This window comes from Carcharodon carcharias, chromosome 5, assembly GCF_017639515.1.
Source record: "Carcharodon carcharias isolate sCarCar2 chromosome 5, sCarCar2.pri, whole genome shotgun sequence".
In the NCBI taxonomy this organism is placed as follows: domain Eukaryota; kingdom Metazoa; phylum Chordata; class Chondrichthyes; order Lamniformes; family Lamnidae; genus Carcharodon; species Carcharodon carcharias.
In genome coordinates this window covers 187577086-187593145 of record NC_054471.1, presented here as the reverse complement: position 1 = coordinate 187593145, position 16060 = coordinate 187577086, and the positions used below count along the sequence as shown (strand labels likewise).

The following is a 16060-nucleotide window of genomic DNA, read 5'->3' as shown; positions in this document are numbered from 1 at the left end:
AAAACATCTGTACACTAAAAATATCATTATTTCTTACTCAGAAAACTAAAAACGACATTATTTTTTAACTGCTAGAAACTGTTCAAATTCTTTATATTAGTGAAATCAGAAGCTGATCAAAGTCAAGAATCGAAAAGTATTTTTAATATGCAATACCTCTGATCTTTTGCCTTTCAATTTTGCTCTCTGGGTGTTCTTTATCTGTTCATGGTAATCTTCCACAAGTAGTGCTGCCAGCACATAAAGTTTTTTAACACGTAATGGTTTGGTTCTCTTTTTTGCTTCTTCCTCAGCAATCTAAACAAAAAAGACAAAATAGCTGATTTCAGGAAGAGAGGATGAAAAAATATACACAACAGATAATATTCCCAAACCACAACACTGTATAACATTTAATCATTTTATAACATTGAATCAACTGTGTTAAGACCTAACTCCTTATTTCAGGGATTCACAATTCATGGGATATTTCTTTCCCATCACAAGACAGATGAACTATTGATACATAATAATGGTGAGCACCATTAAAATCGCCATTATTTTGACAGCAAAATCCAGGCTAGAACTGGCACTTGTGGTAATTAAAGAGCTGAAACAGCAAGGCGTCCTCTACAATAGATCTGGTACTTGTGTGAACAGGGCAATTGACTCACAGTCTGAAGAATTTTTACTGAAATATGCACAGGGCAAATTTTGACAGCTCCTTAAAGCACTAAAGAGCTTCTGGCGAGGATGGGGTCTTGAGCTGAAACAGTGATTTAGCCTATGTTTGACACGAGACAACATTTTAGTAAAGGAATTAAGGCTTAGGCTGAGAACAGTAGCTTGGAAAAGCATCGAAGAGCTGACTACCTGCTTAAATTACCTGCTAGCTCTCAAGCATGAGGCGGCACACCATTTTGATGGATGCCCTTTCCCGACAGCGACCAGCTGATTGGGGATAAACAAGTCGTTGCTCAGAATTTCAAGCACTACTCAAAGAAATATCACATTTTATTTTTCACTTGCTGCTGAAACACATGGGGAGACTTTGTGGGATATTTTGTCTAGACTTCACCAACAATCTATCAACATTTATTCTGTAAATTCTATGTGGACATAACCTAAACAGAATGAGTGCTGTGCTACTCCACTTCCTTGGGCGCCTTATCGTAATCAGCAGCAAGGAAGCGCTTGGTCATGGACATCTTGCTAAAGATTCCCCTTAGTCCACAGAAGAAATAGGATGAGTACTTAAAACCAGGTAGAACAGCACCATTTGCTAGAGAAGAGGGGGACATGAGGGTGAACTGCACACCCGTTCTGGGTACAGGATATCCCTCCTCCTCTGGAACTCCGCCGCTAGTTTTGCAGTGTTGAATCGAGACATCTTCTCCCTCAGTCCATGATGTCCTGAACCTGCCTCTGTGTGCCAGCCAGCACACTCTAGACCTTAAATAGAAGTGGGTGTGTGAAGCTGACATATACTGCTCCACAAAAACTGTACCTCATCAGCACTTGAATGTTAAACATGCAGATATTTGCTTTAGTGTCTCCAGGCAAGTTCAAATTATAGTAATCAGCAATTAAGATAAAACCAAACTTCAAACAGGTGTGTATTATTAGTATCTATTTTCACCCTTTCACCAAAATGTCCCCTGAAGAGCCTAAACTAGGAGGTGTAAGATGTAAGGAATATTTAATTCAAAGCCAAATCACATGTCATGAAGCTATTAATGTATATAATAATTATTGGAAAATGTTTTTCTTTTAAAATAGAAGTTTAGTCTGTGGATGTGTCTTAATTAGATTAAAGCCAGCCAATCTGGGTGCTCTAATGTGTACTAGTTTTGAGGTGTAAGAGAGGTAGAGTGCATTTGCATTTTTTGAATAGAACATTCAAGAAGTAGGGTGAAATCTGACACCTAGCTAGCAGAGACCAAGCAATATGTTTATATTACTAATAAAATTGGTACCATCAAAGGGATTTTATTGTTAGAAGAGGTGGAGTTCAAAGAGGCTAGTGATACAATGAGAATTTACATTCAAGAGATGTGCTGGATATAACCGATAGCAGTTGTGTGTGTGGGGGGCAGGGACAATGTAAAATCAAAGCAGCTGTAAACCTACAACTGTCTCCATAGGAGCCAAAGTGAAAAGAACCTGATTTTTAATTTGTAAGGTGAAAATGCTTTGCCTGATGTCTGGTTAAGTCTATGGGAAGAATTTTGCCCCCATTGCCGGGGGAAGTGCAGGAGCGGGCGCAGGCAGGCGTGCCTCCAATCGGCTCCCCTGATTGGGGGCGTGCTGCCATTTTACAGGGCAGGCCAATTAAGGCCCGTCCAGCGTGACATCTGCCAGGAAGTGCTAGGTGCTCCCTATGCAGCCAGGGGGGATACCCTCAGCGAAGAGTGCGCTCTTTTGCTCAAGCATGTGAAAGAGCACACTCATCTCCCTGAGGCTAAGTGCTGCCTCAGGGAGATCGGTGCCAAATTTAAAAATGGGAAAGCTGCAGAAATAAAATTTCCCTGATATGTCCCCTCATATGACAGTGTCACATGAGTTGGGACATATCCATCACTTTAAATCATACATCGATTAAATTTTTAAAAACCCTCATGAAATCTCATTCCGCCCGTGGATGAGGTTTCATGCTTTTTCTGAAGCCTGCCAGGGCTCCCGGCCTGCCCACCAACCTAAAGTTGGACGGGCAGGTCCAGTAATAAGATTAATGACTTTGTCAATGGCCTCAATAGGCTGTTGACAGGTCGGCGGGTGCACATCTGATTCAGCTGCGCCCCCATTGACCTGAAAATTGAAATGACGCAGGGTGATGTCGGGCGGAACTCCCAATGTCATCCCGCGTCGGCGAGTGGGCCCCCTCCCCCCCACCGGCTCGCCAACCTAAAGATCCTGCCCTATGGGTTGCTGTTGCCTTAATGGAGATTAGTTTGGGAATTTGTTGAAAGCTATGATAGTAGCTATTTGTAGCATGTGTATATATTTAACTTGTATAAATTAATAAAATGTGTCATTTAGTTTGATATAAAACCTCTCGAGAACTGTTGGTCTGATTCCTGAATTTAGAGTGGCATCTCAAACATACCACTTAAAAATATAGGCCATGACAGTTGTTTAAAATTTCCCTCTGGGATTTTTAAAGAACTCAGCTTTACCACTGCTGGGTCATAACACAGGGAGGAATAAAGAGAGTAAAAGAAAGATGCTATCAAAGTGAAAGATAAAAGATGCAGAAAGTGATAAAAAGAATTAAAACCTCTAACAATAATTAAAATCGGAACGAATGAGACACAATATATTTTAAGCAAATTTTGAGCGCCAGGCAGATTGTTTGGGTGTAATTAAGACTTAACACACTGTTAAAAATTCACTTACACTTGAATGGACAAGCTGTAACCTTTTCTGGCATGTTTATTAGGCAAGTAGCCAAACTCCACATCCTTCATGTATTTGAATGCCGAATCTCTTGGAAAGGCACCAATGTAATGAAGTTTCTGGAGGAGCAGGACAACTCGGACATCAACTTCCTGATTTCCACATTTAACTGCCTGTGTTCAGGTATCAGAAGTTGCTTTCCTATTTACTCCTTAGTAACAATGAACAACTATAGCAAAATCTGGGCCATTATATCCATCAAGCTTTAATTACCAGTGTCAGAGAATATCGCCTTTTAGTAGTTCTTGTGGATTACAGGATCTTGTATTTCACTCTGATCATCTAATCTACTGCAATTTTTTTTGATGACAGAAATACCTACCATTATAAATCACAGTTAAATTTATGTTAAAATAATAAATGATATCTTTGCAGTCAGACTTATTTGTCAATGGGAAAGTTAGGAAATACATGGTCGAATTATTTGAATTTAAATTGTGACACTGTGTTACTAACTATTTTCCAATGATCCCATGATCCATAATTCATATGCACCACAGGTACAAACAGATTGTGCCATAGTTGGTCAGTGAACTGCTATTCATAATGAAATATAACTAATTTAAAATTTGCTGTATTAGACTGGCCAGTATCAAACCCTTCCAAAGGTCCAAATCACTTCAAACTTTAATTGGACAGTAAAATTATAGAATAAAAGTTACAAAACCAATTGCAGAAATTTACCTGCTGCCACATTTCCAATTTTAAAATTTCAGTGGCAGATTTCAGACATTCTTATGGGCAGATATCCAAATGACAAAGACAGGTGCAAAATGCTTTACCTATAAGAAATCCAAAGATGTACCCAATGATGGCAATATGGGGTGACTACTGCTGTACCTTAAACATGAGCTTTGCAGCATCAAGGAAATGATGGGCCTTTCGATAAAGTTCAATCGCTTCCAAAATTTTATTCTTCTCCAACAAATGAGACGCATACTTAGCCAGAAGAGATCCAATTTCTTTCATATTGTGATTCTTGGCCAGTTCAACAGCTTTATTCCACTGGAATGTTTTGAGAAAATAGTAAAAATTAGTGTGATTTGACTCATTTTAATAACTGAATTATCATATTTTAAAGGGGGTACATGAATAGCGATAACTGAAGGTGTACATACACAAGTCTTTGAAGGTGGCAAGACAAGTTGAGAAAACGATTAAAAATTTATACAGAACCCTTGACCTCATAAATACAAGTGTAGAGTACAAAAGAAAGTAATTTATGATAAACTTTATACTGGTTAGACACCAGCTGATGTACTCTGGCCAATTCGGGGCACCACAATTTGGGAAGAATGTCAAGACTTTAGAGGGAGTGTAGAGGTGATTTAATAAAATGGTACCAGGAATGAAAGACTTCAGTTATGTAGAGAGACTAGAGAAACTGAGGCTGTACTCCCTATGGCAGAGACAATTAAGAGGAGATTTGAAAGAAATGTTCAAAATCTTGGAGAAGTTTTGATGGAGCGAATAGGGAGAAACTGCTTTCTGTGGCAGAAGGGTCGGCAACCAGACAACACAGATTTAAGGTAATTGACAAAAGAACCAGAGGCAACATGAGGAAATATGCTTAAAAGCAGTGAGTTGTTTTGATGTCTAATGCACTGCCTAATAGGGTTGTGAAAGCAGATTCAATTGTAACATACAAAAGAGAATTGGATAAAAATGCTGGCTGAGGAGAAGGGCTAATTGGATAGCTCTTTTAAAAAAGCCAGCATAAGCACAATGGGCTGAATGGCCTCTTTTTTGTTATATAATTCTGTGATTATTCGTGGTCGACTGAGATATATTCCATATTTTATGAATTCATAAATAAAAAAAAACACATTAGAGAACTATTGCATAAAATTGTACATTTCTCTTCTTTATTATCCTACCTGATTCAGATGTATACAAGTTTCAACTGCTGCTTTGGCTTGGTTACATTTCAGGAATGCAGCTACAGCCTGCTCACACATACCTACAGTAACAAACATGTGAGCTATTTCCTGTAAAAAAAAACCAAAGCATTCAAAAATTCTGTTGTGTCAAAAAGTCTTAACAACTGTATAAAGGAACCACTATAGCTCTAAATGGCTGAAGAAAATTCTTTCCGGCATCCGAATATTGGAGGAATTCCCAGTGGAAAAGGTGACAAAGACAAACCTCTCACTGTGAAAGCTCATTTTGTTCAACTTGCCAATGAAAATTTCAAGAGATTTAGTTTTTTCTTGTAATAAGTGGAATATATTTTAAGAAGCTCAGTTTAAAATAATTCTCAATTAAATCCAATTTGAAATTATTAATGACATCTTTCTGTAGCAGTGTGCTGATTTTAAAATGAATTGTTTAATAGAAATAAATTTCTTCTAGTAGCAGATGTAGCTGGTCCTTCTTTAAATCACAGATATGCCAATGAACAAGTCTAGTGAATAATACATGATAATATCAGTTCATTATCTAACAGAACAATAGATTCAACTAAAACTTGAAACTAGAATTAAAAATTTGTACATAAACTTCCAAAAAATGTGCTTCTATGTATGCTAACTAGTAGTTTAAATGACAAAGTTATCACTTCAAAAGGAATGGTGTAGCCTTGAAACCAATAATTTTGGGGGAAAAATTCTGCTGTTGTTGAAATTGGTGCCAACATAAGTTCTAAAATTCTTCTGGGGGTGTTTCATCAGCAGAAAAGTGGCAGAGCAGATCCCACGTCCCACAAAGTTGAGGTGTCTTTCTAGACATTCTGACATCAATGAAGCATTTGCTAGAGTGTGGCATCCAGGAGCTCTAGCAAAACTGGAGTCAATGGGAATCGGGGGAAAACTCTCCACTGGTTGGAGTCATACCTAGCACAAAGTAAGATGGTTATGATTGTTGGTCCCAGGACACTGCTGCAGGAGTACCTCAGGGTAGTATCCTTCAGCTGCTTCATCAATGACCATCCCTCATAAGGTCGGAAGTGGGGACATTCGCCGACAATTGCATAATGTCCAACATTATTCACGACTTCTCAGAAAATGAAGTGGTCTGTGTCCACATACAGCAAGACCTGGACAACATTCAGGTTTGGGCTGATAAATGGTAAGTAATACTAACATCATACATGTGCCAGGAAATGACCATCTCCAACAAGAGAGAATCTAACCATCTCTCCTTGACCTTCAATGGCATGACCATCATTGAACCCCCCCACTATCAACATCCTGGGGGTTATCATTGACCATAAACTAAACTGGACCAATCACATAAATGCCATGACTACAAGAGTAAGTCAGAGGCTTGGAATTCTGCATGTTGTCTTCTAACTTCACAAAGCCTGTCCAACCTTTACAAGACACAAGTCTGGAGTGAGATGGAATACTCTCCATTTGCCTGGATGAGTGCAGCTCCAACAACACTCAAGAAGCTCAACCCCATCCAGGATAAAGCAGCCCATCCACCACCTTCAAGATTCACTCCCTCCACTATCAACGCACAGTGGCAGCAGTGTGTACCATCTTCAAGGTGCACTGCAGCAACTCACCAACACTCATTCAACAGCACCTCCAAAACCCGTGGCCTCTACCAACTAGAAGGCCAGCAGATGCATGGGAACACTACCACCTGCAAGTTCCCCTCCAAGCCACACGCCATGCTGACTCGGAACTTTTTTGCCGTTCCTTCACTGTCACTGGGTCAAAACCCTGGAACTCCCCTCCTAACAGTACTGTGGGTATACCTACGCCACATGGGTTGCTGTGGTTCAGGAAGATAGTTCATCAGCACCTTCTCGAGGGCAGTTAGGAACGGGAAATAAATGCTGGCCTAGCCAGTGATGCCTACATCCTGTGAAAGACTTTTTAAAAAAAATTCCCAGGAATGGTGTCTATTGCCCCTTGATTTTGGTCCAGGATATCATATTGCTTTGAAGTTCGCAGGAGGCCCCAGGAGATTTTCTTGATTTTTGCTTCCTAACAAAGCAGGTCATACTTTTAAATAGTTGATCAGCCATTCCCAGCATCAATTACATTGTCTAGTGAAGGGTTGGGGACTTTCAAAACATGTCAGTAGAACGCTTCATATTCACAGCAGGCGAAAAGTTCTCCTGAGACCTTACAAGGTCTTGAAGGGTACAATACACAGGATCTCCTTCTTGACCAGAAATATGCTCATTGCCACCTTACTGAGAGACAGTTACCATACAAAAGCTGGCTGATCTGCTCACTTACCAACTTTGATTTGGGGCAGGACATTTTATTAAAATGGAAGTGATCTAAGCTAAAGAACCAACTTTAAAAGTTGTTGGCATATTTGCTTCTTTAAATGTGCCCTCCTAAAAACAAATAGAAATTTAGCAAGAAAAGGACCATTCAGTTCATTAGACTCGCTCTTCCCAACAAGCTTTATATAGCATGCACCATCAAGTACTCTCCCAACATAGTAAATTAACAGAAGAGGTGAATAACCACAGGTAGAATGCCCAAGATGATAAAATTCTGAAATTTCTCCCTGGCATAACAAATAATGAAATAAAACTCCAGAATATGAATTCAACATTACTCTCCACATCACTTAACCCTGGTCAGTTACCTTCCACAGATGTTCCCATGGTCACAGCAGCTGATTGGAATTGGGCTCAGTAGTGCCTCTTGTTTGGGCACTATGGGTACCATTCCCAGACCAAGATGGTATTGGATGCACACATCAGACACCATGTTGGCAAAGAAGTTAGTGTGCACAGAGCTAATGCCTACCAAGAAGTATGCTGAGCAGGCAGATCATAATGTCAATCAGCGTGCAACATTGATTTTATGCCAGCATTGCTATTTCAGAGCTCAATGCTCTCGCCAACAACCTCTCAAACTCACATGGCTGAGTGCACATTAAGCAGCAGGAAGGATCCTCTACCAGCACAACTTAAAGGGACCCTCAACTATTTACAGGTTAGTTGTTGGCCAATTTCTTCTGACTATTCTAAAGTGTTTGGTCCTTTCCACCTTTGTCTACAAAGGAGTAGGGTGGCAAGTGCTGAAGAACATTTTCCTGAATTCAAGACTTTTGCAAAAAACAGTTGCTGACATACAGGTGTAGGTCTTCCACTTGAAATAGCACATGACTGGGAGAATCCATATAGGCCACGCAAAGCAGAACAAGTTGCTAGAAGAGGGAGGGGGACCAAGATGCCTTGGAAGAGGAGAAAAAGAAGAAAGGTAGCAACCAAGACTGGTAATTTCTGACTGGCCTGTCTGTGAAGATACCAGGAACCGTAACCCCAATTCTCCATTCACCAGCAGTCCCACAATCCTTACCTTCCCTCTTGGTGACCATCACATTGTGGTCTTGGCTGGCAGAACAAGCTGAATTTCAGTGGAGGAAACTGCAAAAAAGCATGGGAGGATGATTTTGAACAGCTCTGGGCCTAATAGGCCTGGCTTCGGTCTACACCATCTAGGCATAGGAAGCAGCAGTCTGGGTAGGTTGGCTGACATCAACGGAAAGAGCACCGGTGAAATGTCAGTGGGAGGGATGGGGGAACACCATGAAACAGTCATCCTGAGAGAGGATTGTACTTCATGAAACCACTGCCATTCCTCTGGTGTGGTACTTCAGCAATACTAGTAATCTGTTGGAGGACAGGTTGCTGGAATGCTTTGACTCTTTCAAGCCCCTTTGAACACTGACACCCAGAGCTATGATAGCAGCAGTCTGAACTTGCATGGTAGCAAACTGACCCTGCACAATTTAGACTAAATTACTACTGCAGTACTTAAGACTTGTGACTACAGCTGCTTGTGCTGCAATGGAAGTCAAGATATCAGCTATCAGACACTTCACCATGGAGTTGCCACCCTGAACCCCACCCCACCCTACCCAAACCCCTGGCAGACACAGGACGTCTCTCTACTATCTCCAAGTGCAGTATTTGAAAATCTTGGTTTACTCCTCCTTTCCATCATGGTTGATTGTTGCACAGCACTTTTTGCAATAATCTCAGCACCCTCAGCAGTCACAATGCACCTTTACTTCTAAGAGGTGCAGGCTAGTTTTGAGTAGTGCTAGGAAGTAATGATATTGGGCTTCCACTTATGCAGCCAATGAACAACATGTAAATATCATAACTATCAGGCAGCATGAAGCTGGTATGCTGCCTGCATCACACTGAATGAGGTTAGGATAACTGCTCGCCCATTTTGGGGGGCTATCCAATATAATCCCACTTATGTGCAAGCTTCTCTTACTAGCACTGGCCCAGGTTCAATATTAATCAGTCGAGTTCATAAAGTTAACAGTAACACTAGTTCTATAGTGCATAAAGGAGGTGATATCAGCTAACTCAACCATTAGGATGAATTTAATTAACAAATGCTAATTATTAATCAAACCTATATATGTATCAACCAGATTTCAGCTAATTTGGGAGATTCATCATTTGTTATCAAAACTTGAAATGCCACCCAAATCCAAACTGATTGAAAATTTGAACTATTGTGGAATGAGTTAATCTGGTTCACTAGTTAGCATAGTTAAATTTCATCCCCTTAACATTTCCTCTACAATTTATCACAACTTTAAACAGAATTCATGATGAAGATCTATTTTGTCCTTGTACAGGGAGATGAACCTCAACATTTCATTCCAATGAGAATTTGTTATGCCCACCACTTACAGGAAGCAGTTTGTTATTTTCTGGTAGGGCATTTGCCAGTTTCTCCAAACCTTCATAATCTTCAAGCATGTAATAACACTCTGCCAGTCGCTCCTGATTCCGACCTTGAACATAATATTGAACAGCATTCGTCCTGCAAATGCAATAGAGATTTTAAATCCCATCTATTCTGAATTATTTTCTTTGGTATCAGAATTTTCTGCACAATATCTATTTAATAATTATCCAAAACTATCAACATGATCATACAAGTCTGAATATGTTTTCTTACTTGAAAAATTAATTATAGACCATTATATCCATATATCTGGATACAATGTGAAAACAATAAGATTCAATGACAATATATTTGTTAATTATTTAAGTCCTTAATAGTGTCAATTAGCAATTCCGTGCTTGCAGCAATTAGTCTGATTTGAGGAATCAGCGATATAGTGTTGTTTTTCCCTGTCTAAACCAAAATAGAGAACACTCTGAGCAGGATCACTAAAAATGATCCCTTTACATATTTCAAAATATCACAACAGGTAAGAATTACTTTCTATAAAATTGGTATCAAACTGATAATTAAATAGCCAAAGTAAATTGTACATGTATAATAAATTTAAAGGCACAACCAGCTTTTCAGCCTTCCTGGCTGATTTGAGGCAAGTACTTCTGAATTTTTTGTTTTAATTGTTTCATTAATTTTATATTTATACATATATTATGTTACTGCAAAACATTTCTTTATTTTCTTGTAGTTGGTTAAAGGTATTGTGTAGTTGTTCTATTCATTTATATCTTATTACCCAAATTGGCCTGCTTCTGGCTTACTGAAGCTCTTCCAGCAGTGGGCCCAAGGCCTTGCTCTGTCTAAATCATCTCCTGCCAGTTAGCTGCTGATAAGTTTTCTGCTGTCATTATTGCTCCCTACCTTCACCCATTTGTTACTTTACAGCCATTTCTTTGTTGATAATACTCTTTGTCTTGCAGAGCTGTTGGGTTGTCCTTAAAGATACCAATTCAATGTACCTGTGCACGCTTATGACCAATGAAGATTGCCTGTCCAAACTTTCTTGAGGATTAGACAAAGGTGCTTTTTGATTGGTACATGTAGACCAATGATGGAGCAAATCTTTTTCATCAAGAAGTAAACTTTAGAAAGTCCCTAGGCCTAGGAATTTCAAAACTGCTGAAGATTCATTGCTGTTGACTTTGTGATGAATCACCCATGCAATTATGTGCAAAAACACAACTGACCTTTTTGATGAGGTAACAGAGAGGGTTCATGAGTGCAGTTGATGTTGTATGTTTGGACCTTCAAAAAATGTTTGATAAAGTATCACATAATAGACTTGTTAGCAAAATTGAAGCCCATGGGAGGATAAAAGAGGTAACAGCAACATGGGGTAAGATTTTTCTGATGTTGGGATTTCCTCTCCCACCACCTGAAGAGTCAATGGGGAATGCATCTGAGGAGTGTTAATTGACTGGAGACGGAACTTCCGCCACTTATTTTGGCAGAGCTCCTTCATCAGAGAGCTAACAGCTAATCAGATTGGCCAACAACTCTGTAGTCCCAGAAGCGCCAGTGCCAGCAGTGGCTAGGGCTGGCACTACAAGTACTCTCCAGGAGACCAGGACCAGGTAAGAGCGGTGGGTCTCAAGGGGGAGGGGAGGTGAAGCCAAAGGGAATGGGGGTCGATGTAGAGGTGGAGGTGGAGGCAGGGGTGGGGGGAGGGCGGGGGGGGGGGGGGGGGGGGCACCTGCAGGGGTCAGATCTTGTGGGAGAGGGGAGAGTACCTAGTGTGGAAAGGGGGCCCTTGAGGGAGGTGCCTCTCCTTCTTGCCTAACAGAGCTAGGGGGAGAAATCATGGGCTTTGGTGCTTCGCCTGTTTCTGGGCACCTTCTCCTGGAGCCCTCCTCCTCAATTGTGCATGTTATTTTCTCCCCCTTTCAAGATTCACCAATCAATTCACCAAACAATCACAGGAAAGTCCTAGTAAAATGATAATGTGCACTGTTGGCATCTGGTTACAAATATTGTCCGATATATATGCAGCATCAATCAGTAATATAGGAGAAGCAACGATGTAACGCAGTGTTTGTTTGTTTGTGTCCTGTAGGTGATTCCACCATGACTATTAAACAAACCAGAGAGTACAAATTTTAACTTAACCCCATCATAAAATATTGCTAATCTGACAGGAAACTATCCCATTAGCTATTTATAACACTGTGCACACGATTCAGTGATTGCCTCATTAACATGTTCTGTACATTGCTGCATAGACGGTGACAGTAAATTCCTAAAATATTGCAGATGCTGGAAATCTGAAATAAAAAGAAAAAATGCTGGAAAACCTCAGTAGGTCATGCAGCATCTGTGGAGAGAAAGAGTTTTCATCAGAACAGAAAATTCATATTTCGGAGAAAGATTTAATACTTACAAAGCAGATTGCAAGAAAACAATCGGCTTGTGTTTTATATTGCGACTACCTGTTCTGAATAGAAAAAAAAACCTTTCTCCACGTTGCAGCTCGCATTGTTTAATTGCTGGAGAGTTGTAGAAAGGAAAGAGAGAGAGAGAGGGGAGGACTTGAAGGGATGGTCCCACCTGACCTCCCTCTATCCTCCCCAGACAGGACCAGCCAATGAGGTGGCTCACCTCTGCCCGTCGACCCCACCATATCACTGATGGCATAGGGCTGCATTGCTCAAAGAGAGGGGGGTGGTGGGGAAGCCAGTCAGACGGAACTATACCCTGCTGCCGGCTGGGGAGCGAGGGAAGGAAGAGCTGCTAGGGATATGGAATCTATCCATTACACAGAAACACACCTTGGCAGACCAGCTCTGGATCCCCACTCCACACAGCCTTCACTGTGCTCACAGCCTTCCCCTCCCACTGAGACCAGAAGACCAAGGCAGTGGGCAGGAGGGGGTATGGTGCGGCTGGTGCTTCTTACCCCACGATTGGCTCCCAGGTGCCAGCCACAGCCCTGGGTTTAGGTTCCACCTGGGGAGCCAGTCCTGTGGGGTCAGCATTTTACCCCACGCATTCATGTCAACTTGTAATATTTCATGCACTGTATTCTCACATGCCTCAATCAGATCGAGACATTCATAACCACACATTCAAATCTACAGAAATCTTACGGCTGCACGGAGGATAACCCGGGTTCAGCCTGTCTGAGCTACACCGTGGCAGCTTGAGATACTCCCATCATCTAATAAACTGCATTCTCCACCCTGGATCCTTGTTGGTTGTACTGATGAGAACATAGCAGTATTGCACCCTTGAGTATGTACCTAAGATTCCTGGGTTACCACCCTACCATGAGAAGTGAGAGGGGAAAGACCTGGCTGTCAGGTGCTTAGGCTGTTGACCACATTCAAAAATCCAGGAATAGGATTATCTTAATATTCAGACAGAATATTGACTCTACTGTGTCAGCTAGCAAGTTGGAGGCAAGGCAGGACTTGGGAGCCTTTGAACTCGAGTAAAGTAACAGTATGCAGCAGGATTATTTCTCCAACAAAATGCAATAAGTGAAGGATAGCTATCTAATGCAAATTAGACGCACAAAATCAAACCTAGCTGATTACAGAATTGCTAGACTCCAGGTGTGATTGATGGGAGAATAGCCCAATCATTTCCATTCTGGCCGAATTGTATTGCCAGTTGCCACTAAACGGAGCCTTTAATAATTGGCGTGAGGGCACATATCTGTAGAGATGCAATAAAGGCATCTTCTACTGTTGGTAGAAAATCGAAGCAGCACCCTACCATTCCAATGGACAAAGGTCCTCTCCCAATTGCTCAACGACGCGTTGAGGGACTGGGGGAGGACTCAGAAGAGATCCCAGAAAAGAGGTGAATGGCCCTGGGTCACAGACACCACCATGAAAGGATGGACTAGGGTGACCTCAAGACTCAGAAGGGATTGGGAGGGGGAGGGTGCTGGGCCACAGACGGGAGACACCATCGTTGATGTATTAAACTAAGGGAAAAACTTCAGGACTCAGAAGAGGTCAGGAGGGGAAGGGTCTTCAGGGGGCTAGGGCGCGTAAGTTAAGTAAATGTAAAGGCACTCCAGCCTGGGAAGAAAGTGACACATGCATCTGACAACACAAAAACAGAAGCCACAAGGAGGTAGACAGGAAAAGGGGGGGCTTGAGAATCTGGTATGCCTTACTGGGCCAATGATTGCTGTTGACTGAATAGCAGCAATCATTGGCTGAGTAACCCGTTAATCCGGATGGCGTATTCGCCAGATTGGCTGGTTTGAACACTGATCATCAGGAATGACAGGCTACTTGGACAATGAGCCCGGGCCTTCCAGCCCCCAGTGATTGGCACCGTCTGCACCCCACTATTATGGGCCTTTTTGCCCGAGGCCTGAGCAGGGTGACTTGCAGGTTTCCCCCCTCGTCCCCCTCAAAATTGAGACCGGGTCAGGTGTAGCCCTCAAGTGCACAATAATTAACCATATAAGGGCCTTAATTGTGGTGAGGGCAGTTGGCTCGCCCTACTCCCAGCAACCTCATGTGAAAGTGCAAATGAATAGGTGGTGGGTAGGAGGGTGGTGGGATAGCCACCCGAGATACTTTACGGCCCCACCACCCCCTCGCCCCATGAGTGGTCTTCCTGCCGCCTGCTGGCAGAAGACTATAAAATTCTGCCAATGAATATAAAATTGCCTAAGGGATAGAAAACATTGTGGGAGTAGCCTTGATTTCAGTACTAAGTCAATTCTGTTATTGATATATATATTAATGATGAACTTGGGGTACAAGGCACAATTTTGAAATGTGAAGATGACATAAAATGTGGAAGTATTGCCTACCAAATTCGTGCCCATCATTTCCAGGACTCCATTTTTGAATTCCAACAATCAGATTTCTGCTCCTGCCACAGTACCAAAACAGCTATTATCAAAGTCACAAATGACATGCTATGTCACTGTGACAAAGATAAACTATCCCTTCTCAGCCTTTTTGACCCACCTGCAGCCTTTGACACTGTTGACCACACCATCCTCCTCCAAAGGCTCTCTTCTGTATCCAATAGGTTCGGACTGCTCTTGTCTGATTCCGTTCTTAGCTATCTAATCGTTGCCAAAGTATCACTAACAATTGGCTTTTCTTCCAGCTCCCTCATCATTACCTCTGTCGAAGCTCCTTGCCCCTCCTATTTCTCATCTACATGCTGCCCATGGCAACATCATCCGAAAGCAAAGCATTAGTTTTCACATTTACACTGACAATACTCAGCTTTACCACATCGCCATCTCTCTCGACGACACCTTTGTTGCTAACTTATCAGGCTGCTTATCCAACATCCAGCACCGGATGAAATTTTTTTTCCTGTAGCTGAATATTAGGGGAACCAAAGATTCATTTTTCAGTCTCCATTCCAAACTCCATTCCCTCAGGCTAAACCAGACTGTTCATAACAATGGTTTCATATTTGATCCCAAAATAAGTTTGATTACATATTTGCGCCATCAGTAAAATCATATTTTTCCACCTCTAAAATATGAGAACATAAGAAATAGGAGCAGGAGTAGGCCATTCAGCCCCTCAAGCCTGCCCCACCATTCAATAAGATCATGGCTGATCTGCCTCAGGCCTCAACTCTTCTTTCTACCAGCTCCTCATAGCCCTCAAGCTCCCCAATATTTAAAAAAATAATCTACTTCCTCTTTACAAAACTCTGCTGCCAGTGTCGTAACTCATATCAAGTTCCGTTCACGTCTCACTCCTGTGCTCACTGTCCTACACTAGCACCTGGTCAAACAACAACTTGATTTTAAAATTCTCATCCTCATTTACAAATCCCTCCATGGCCTTACCTTTCACTATTTCTGCAATCTCCTCCAACCACAAAATCCTCTGACATTTCTGTGCTTATCTAATGTTAGCCTCTTGATCCACCCTGGTTTTAATTGCTCCATTGGTGGCCTTCAGTTACCTAGACCTTAAACCCTGGAATCCCCTTCCTACACCTCC

General features: G+C 41.7%; 1 protein-coding gene across 5 annotated transcripts in view; it reads right to left on the bottom strand.

Moving 5' to 3' along the window:
• Positions 1 to 16060, bottom strand: part of wdr35 (WD repeat domain 35) — a 128618-nt gene that overhangs the window by 12848 nt on the left and 99710 nt on the right. For all 5 annotated transcript variants that reach the window (XM_041188402.1, XM_041188403.1, XM_041188404.1 and 2 more), the window contains 4 exons: positions 10067 to 10199; positions 5313 to 5423; positions 4276 to 4440; positions 157 to 297 (listed from right to left, as the gene is read on the bottom strand). In XM_041188402.1, coding sequence (XP_041044336.1) covers positions 157 to 297; positions 4276 to 4440; positions 5313 to 5423; positions 10067 to 10199 — 550 coding nt within the window. The remainder of the gene's footprint in view (positions 1 to 156; positions 298 to 4275; positions 4441 to 5312; positions 5424 to 10066; positions 10200 to 16060) is intronic.